A 7,837-nucleotide genomic window follows, 5' to 3' on the forward strand; every position below is an offset into this window, starting at 1 on the left:
GGACATTGAAGTAATTTGCTCTTATTTACATGGGATCAGAAAGAGACCAGACTGAAGTTTGAGCCCAGTCCCTCTGATTAGAAATCAATAACAATGCAGCACAAACTCTGAGATTAACCATCCTGACTCTCATTTAGAGTTGGGATAGTAACCTCACACCACTAGCTACCTTAGCTAATATGTACTTATGCATTATGAACTTGCACAAGAGTATTAGGGAAGAAGGGCAGCTGGGTGGTGCCACAGTGCACAGAATGCCAGCCCTGGAGTCAGGAAGACTCTCCTTCCTGAGTTCAAATCAAGCCTTAGACACTTACTAGTTATGTGACCCTGGGCAAGTCACTTAACCCTGCTTGCCTCAGTTTCCTCATCTGTAGAATGCACTGGAGAAGGAAATGGCAAACTACTCAGGTATCTTTGCCAAGAAAACCCCAAGTAGGGGCACAAGGGGTCAAACACGACTGAAAAGGATTGAACTACAACAATGAACTTGGAAGAACTTTGTAAACCTTAAAGTTCTGGGAAAATAGGAGTTCTAACTCTTATCTTTCTTCTGAATTATTCCCTGCATGTTCTTGTTGAAGCTGTTCACTGAGTACTAGAGTTGGAAGGGACTTTAGCCAATCATCTCTTTTTATACGTTAAGATTCAGAGTGGGGTGAGTTGACTTGGCCAGCTCACATAGAGAGTTAGCGACAAAGTCAAGATTTGAACCCTGTTCCTCTGGCTCAAAATTCGGGGCTTTCCCCATTGCACGCCCATTGCTGCTCTAATGAGTGTGTGATGTTCCTTGGCTGAGGGGATTTGGCTGTTTCTTGCCTGCTCATCTGTCCTTGGTGCTGAAGGCCGGCAAAGAAGAGAACTTGTAAATGTTTAATCAACTTTGCTCCTGGATGCCTGCTTTGGATGAGAGCCTATTAATAACTGGAGTGGCTAAGGGGCAGGTATGATGTCTGTTACTATAGCATCCTCCTGAAGAGGATCTGGGAGTGAGAGGCACAGCTGAGCTCAGGAAGAGGCAGGTGGGGGTGGGGCCCAGAGCTCAGCCCAAGCCAAGGCAGGACCAGGCACAAGGATTTGCCTCTTTCTCAAGTCGCCCAGTGTCCCCTTTAGCATCTCCAGCTGCAGCCCCTAGGAGTCTGTCTCGAGTCTCAGTGGCGATGCAAATGAGAGCTGCCACCCTCATCCTGCCTTGCTTCTAGCTCTCCTGAGGAACCTCTCCAGCTTGACTGCAGGCAGCCCCCCATTCCATTGCCTTTTTTTTTTGTCCTGGAACAACTCGATTGGATTTTATCCTTCTGCCATTTCCAGGAGCAAAGAGTGGTTACTTGTGCTGCTGCAAGGACTCTGCATGGGCCTTCCAAATTGGAAATGAACAAGAGCGATGGAAGCTGGGAATGACTGCTGCTAACCCACTAGAGGGGCCCCTCATTCACCATGCCATTTAAGGGGCTCACTACCTTCAAAGAAAAATTCTTGAAGCCTGGAAAGGAGGGCGTGAAGAGTGCCGTCAGCGACTCACTAGGCATTTTCCAAAGGTAAAGTTTTGATTGTTGCCAACTTCATGTTCTGCTCTTCGTTCTGTCTTGGGGGCTCTAAACAGAGCAGGACTTGTAACGCGTTTGCCAGATTTTCAGAGAAATGCCCCAACTCTGTTGTCCAGTCTAGAACTTGTCAAGGGAGGCATTCCACTCCCCCAGTGGAATGGAAGATGAATGCCAGCCAGAGATGGCTGTAGCAGAGAAGGGGTGCCCTCGGTTATGACTGAGCTGGAGAAGCCTGGGGGAGTGGGACATTTCCTGCTGAGATGCCATTGCCGAACCCCAGCGCCCTCCTAGTTAAAATGCACCTCTCGAGCTATATTCCATCACCCTCTAAATGATGGATACTTTTAATTCTATTACCGTAAATGGGAATGACATCACTTTGCATTATAGCACGAAGGTCTTTCCAGCTTTCTTTCTGTTCCTTACACTTGCCACTTCTACGGGCACTGCAGTGTTCCATGATATAAATGGACCATAACTCATTTAGCCATTTCCTTGCTAGTTGGACAGTTAGGTGGCTTCTGGGCTTTTTCTTTTTTTAACAGGTAGTGCTACTTTGTATAGTTACTAAGCAAGCTGAGCTTTTTTATCTATTGAGATTTAACATTAAGTTTCGAATGAAATATTTCATCACAGAAGTATGTGAGCAAGTATTTGAAACTTAGAAATGATCTACTGTGTAATTCTCTCAAGGTAAGGAGGATACTGTGTTAATGGTTTGAGCAGAAGCAGATTAGGTCATTTTAAAGCAAATGTCTCTCCTTCACATTTAAAGGAAGGCAAAGACTAAGGATTCCTATCATGGGAAACAGAGGATTCTGAGAACTCATGCAAAAAGAAAGAACAAGATTTTTTAAAGGAGTAAAGTGTGTGATTGTTAGGAGAAATATTTCTAAAAAACGAATTATGATTAAGTAGTTTCAAATATTTGAAAAGATGGGATACTTTAATTTATGGATTTTTAAAAAGCGAGACCAAGTTTCCATATGGGTTTTGATAACTAGAATTGGTTCTTTTTTATCTTTGATCTGTTGTATCAGCTGTAAATAGATGTGAGCTTCCCTTCTTAAGCTCTGCATGTATTTTGTGATGTTGGTGCTCTGATCACTTCTCCTTTGGGGTGAGCATCTCTTTTGTATACCTTGTCAATTTCCAGCCGACTTCCACACGTGTATATAGGTTGAGCCATAAAGACTGACTCTATTCAGGAGACACTTAAGTGTATGGACCAATGAGTTGGTATTTAAATTAGTAATGTCATTATATTTAAATCAGCACAGTTCCTTTTGTGCCTTAGTGTCCTGAATGGGAATGGGAAGGAACAAGAGGAATTTGCCATGTTGAAAATATTCTTTTCATTTTTTTTTAAAGCAAACATTTAACTAGGAAAACTAAATTGAATACCTGGTTGGATTTTCTTCATTACCTACCAAATTCCTACCAAACTCAAACAAATCTTTAATAGACTGAATGCTAATTCACTGCAGAGAATACCATGCTTACTAAATGCTTACAATGGTTTCTTGTGATCAGATTGCTTCCTTAACTTGGGCACTGCATCCAAAATTTTCCCATTCCTTCTGGACTTGAGTTTTAATCTCAGTTCTGTTCCTTTACTAGCTGTGAGACCACAAGCAAGTCCCTTCAGCTCCCTGAGCCTCAGAATCCCCTTCTGTAAAATGAGATGATCTCTCAAGTTCCTTATGAGTCTGAATTTATGCTGCTGTTCATGTGAAGGAATTCACAAATGGTGCCCTCCACTTTCTTAAATGGGGGAAGTTCAGACAGTATGGTTTAAGTTGTCTCTAAAAGCAAGGCAGGAGATCCTCAATGAACAAGCTGAAAAGCCCAGTTTGGGGACTTCAAGTCACTCCTCAGTTGTAGCATTTATAAATCCTAAATTGCCATGTAAATCAGGGTTGTTATTTTTAGGAGCTGTTAGTAAAAAACTTTTTTTTTAACATAACGCTTACCTTTCGTCTTAGAATCCATTCGAAGTATCAGGTCTAAAGCAGAAGAGTGGTAAGGGCTAGGCAATTTGAGTTAAATGACTTGCTCAGGGTCACCCAGCTAGGAAGTACCTGAGTTTAGATTAGAATCCAGGTCCTTCCAACTCCAAGCCTGGCTTTCTATCCATGAGCCACCCAATTGTTCCATACTGGTGATTTTTATTGTATTTATTTTACCAATTAAATGTAATAATGAATTTCCACATAGTTTTTCCCAAGTTACATGATCAAACTTAGCTCTCTCCCTCCCTTCCCTTCCTCCTTCTGGTGCTGGTAGGCACCCCTGAGTTATACATGTGTCATGATATAAAACACATTTCCATATTGTTCATTTTTGTAAGTGAGTACTTTTATAAAACCAAAACCCCAAACAGAAACCCAAATACACAATTGAGAAATTTCCAGGACCCAACAGTTCTTTCTCTGGAGGTAGATAACATTCTTTGTCATAAGTCACTCTGGTGATTAAAAAATAAATTCTGTGTGTCTGGTCTCTCCCAAATATGTTTCTCCCCTCCCTGCTGCCAAACAATTTTTGAGACCCTGCAAAACACAGACCTCAGTATCCTTGAATTCATAGGTTGCTTTCAGGCAACTCTAAAGAATGTAACTGAACAACTTCCTGGGCTTCCAGAGAATATAATCTCCTCCTTCGTGTGGATTATTTCATGAAGAAGAGGTCAGAGGTACACTTTGTGTAGCCTGCCTTGAATAGCATAGGTTTTATGCTACAGCTATGGACCTGTTTTAGAAATAACAAATCATCTTTCCCCTCTCTTCATCTCAACTCCTTCTCCCATTGTTTTCTATTCAGATCAAGGTTTATTAACCCAAGATCTGGGATCTTTTAAAAGTATGTTGATAATGAAATTTCTTTTCAAAAAGCCTTACCTTCCATCTTAGAATCAATACTGGGTACTGGTTCTAGGGCAGAAGAGTGGGGAGGGCTAGGCAATGGGGGTCAAGTGACTTGCCCAGGGACACATACTTATATTTCAATCAAATTGATTTCCTTTGTCAGCCTTTGTATTTTGTTTGATACATTTAAAAATGTGATTCTGAGAAGGCTTCCATAAGCTTCACCAGACTGCTGCCGAAGGGGGGCATTCCACAAAAAAAGGATAAGAACCCCAGTTTAGAGAGACTGGGAAAAGAAATAACAACAACAACAATGGTAATAATAATAATAATGAGTAGTGACCCATAGTGAATAGAGGGCTCTGAAAACCTTGAGTTTGAGTCCTGCCTGTGACACATATTAGCTTTGTGACCATGAGCAAATCTCTCCATCTCTCATTTCTCAATTCCCCCAGATTATTACAGCATGGATTACAGATTAGTAGCCTGTCTCTATCAGTGGGGAGAATTTCCTCCTCACTGAAAACATCACAGATGAGGAAAAAAGCAAATCACCAAATCCCCTTACATGCATACATACAACACTGCAGTTTTCAAAATACTTTACATACAGGTGGAATTGGGTACTAGATAGGAACTTCAGTCCCAATTCTTCTTTAGACATTTACTAATTCTGAGACCAGTGCCAAGTCACCACAATCTCTCTGTGCCTCGGCTTCCTAATCTTTAAGATGGCATAGTTGGTATCAGTCAGTCCTAAGGTCTCTTCTAAAGCTCAATCTGTCCCTTGAACCTTATAACATCCCTTTAACAGGGATTCTAAAGGTATTACTAGCCTAGCTTTACACAGGAGAAAACAGACTCAAAGAGATGAAATAATCTGTTCATGGTCATTCCCTTAGTAAGTGTTCCAGGCTATACTTGAACCCAACCAAGTCTCAGTCTCTTGACTTCAGGACCAGCAAGCTTTCCGCCATACTATATTGCAACTGGCAAGGGTTAGTCCAACCTAAATACATGGTAGCTGTCGGATCCTTCTAATTGGCTGTGTGTCTAGCAACACCTAGTATCCGTGTTACCTTTGCTTATTTGGCTAGAAATGGGATGGAAACTCAGTTTCCAGAGTTGATGTCTCCTTAGAATCTGTATTTCCTTAGAGAGTGGAAGAAGGTCCCATGAATTGGCACTTTCTCTCCGCAAGGGGGAACTGTTGTTCATAGTAGCCTACTTGTGACTATCAGGATCCATGCCACCACTCTCCCCCAATGCAAAGGCACCATATGGTTGTCACAGCTACTTGGCCCCCAATGCAAGGATTGGCATTCTCACATCACTACAGTAGTTTCTCTTGAGCCTAAGCTTTCTCATCTGTAAAGTGGGGCTAATCTATCTAGGATTGATATGCGAATAGAATGCATTAACATATCAAGTGTTTTGCAAACCTCAGAATATTATAAAAATTCCAGCAATTATTATTATTATTATTACTATTGGGATTACTGGTATTTGGGTGATTATTTCTATTTCTAATACACAATCAAAACTTTCACCTTTGGCAACAAATCTAACAATTAGAACAACCACTGGACTCAAGAGACTGCTATAATCTCTTCCTCTCCATTAAAGTGTTGTGGGGTGCAGAGGTGCACCCCTGGGGTTCGGGAAGGATACCTTTTTCAAGAATGCAAGACTCCAAAACATAACTTAAAAGTAAAGAGACATTTATTAGTAATGTTGAATTTTTGGCATACAAGACAGCACGATTGGAGGGTTGCTCCCAGAATGCCTCAGTTCAGGGGTTTTTATATTCTTTTATAGCAATGAGGACTTGACTCTGGGGCAAGGGATTGGGGAGGAGGTTTCCCTGAAGGCATGAGGGTGGTTCTCAAGATTTGGATCAACGGGACAATCAAAGGAGGATAATCCTCTCAGGGTCAGATGTTTTGGGTTGGGAGTCAGAGGGTGTAAGGGAGCAAAGGAATTTCCCTGATAATAGTTTCTCTGAGTTTCTGGAGGTGCAATGCCCATGACAAAAGGACCCCTTTGCTTTGGCCTGGCAGCTACCATCTTGTCTGGGTTCAGTAATAGGGAAATATCATTATCTAAAAGAATAGTTCTCAGGGTCTGCCGGGTGCACAAACTTTTTATTTTTTTGAAAAAAAAATAGTTTGATGACTGTATTTCAATGTAATTTAATTCAACTAGAGTCCTTTGCAATTCCCATGCATTTTATTTTTTAATTTTTTACTAATTTACTTATTTGTTTATACATTAAAATTGCCTTGTATTTCATTCCCCCCTACACACCATAGAAAGCACCACCTGACCAAATACATGTGTAGACTTATAGTATGGCTTTTGTGTTTCCATCTTTCACTTCTTTCTCTGGTGGTAGACATTCACAAATTGTTCTCCATATATTAATTCTCTATACAATGTTCTCTTGGTTCTACTCATCATAATTTCATGTAGTTTTCTCTAAGTTTTAAAAAAATTAACCAGCTCATCATTTCTTATGATGTCATAGTATTCCATCATGCTCATAATCATATACCATTGCTTGGTCAGCCATTCCCCAGTAATGCTATGCATCCATAGGTTTCATAAGATTGCTAGGAGGTTTGGGACGCACACAGGCAACTTAAGAATACCTGTTATTACAGAAGGGTTGAACCTCTCTCTCTCTCTCTCTCTCTCTCTCTCTCTCTCTGTCTCTCTCTCTCTCTCTCTCTCTCTCTCTCTCTCTCTCTCTCTGTCTGTCTCTCTCTCTCTGTCTCTCTCTGTCTCTCTCTCTCCCTCCTTACCTTCATCTTAGAATCAGTTCCAATACAGAAGAGCAGGAGGGGCTAACAAAAGAGGTTAAGTCACTTGCCAGGATCCCACAGCAAAGAAGTGTCTGAGGTCAAATTTGAACCCAGGACCTCCTGTCTCTAGACGTGGCTCTATTCACTGAGCCACTCAGCTGCCCCTTAGACTTCCTTTCTTGAACTCTTAACATTCCCACTAAAATCTCTGGGGACAAAGGATACTTTAAGACTGGGTTTTATCTCACGTCTAGAGTCTTCCCAAAGGGGAAGAACAGAAAGTCTTCTAATGTACAATATGTATATCAGCTATGGATAGATAGTCATTTCCTCTTCATAAAAAAAACCCAACCTTTTTAATACATTTAGGTAGCCAGATGGCACAGTGTATAGAACACTGGGTCTAAAGTCATAAAGATCTGAATTCAAATCCAGCCTCAGGCCCTACTAGATGTGTGACCCTGGCAAATCACTTAGCCCTCTTTGCCTTGGATTCCTCTTTGAAATGAGCTACAAAAGGAAATGGCAAATCACTGCATTCTCTCTGCCAAGAAAACCCAAAGTGGGGTCATGAAGAGTCAGACATGACTGGTTTGATTGAACAACAATACAAAAAGCT

General features: G+C 41.2%; 1 protein-coding gene across 1 annotated transcript in view; it reads left to right on the forward strand.

Moving 5' to 3' along the window:
• Positions 1 to 786: 786 nt before the first annotated feature.
• Positions 787 to 7,837, forward strand: part of SLC17A8 (solute carrier family 17 member 8) — a 55,154-nt gene continuing 48,103 nt past the window's right edge. The window contains exon 1 of the mRNA XM_056798695.1: positions 787 to 1,538. Within this exon, the coding sequence (XP_056654673.1) occupies positions 1,438 to 1,538 (101 nt within the window). The 5' untranslated portion in view covers positions 787 to 1,437. The remainder of the gene's footprint in view (positions 1,539 to 7,837) is intronic.

The sequence above is a fragment of the Monodelphis domestica genome, chromosome 5, assembly GCF_027887165.1.
Source record: "Monodelphis domestica isolate mMonDom1 chromosome 5, mMonDom1.pri, whole genome shotgun sequence".
Classification (NCBI taxonomy): Eukaryota; Metazoa; Chordata; class Mammalia; order Didelphimorphia; family Didelphidae; genus Monodelphis; species Monodelphis domestica.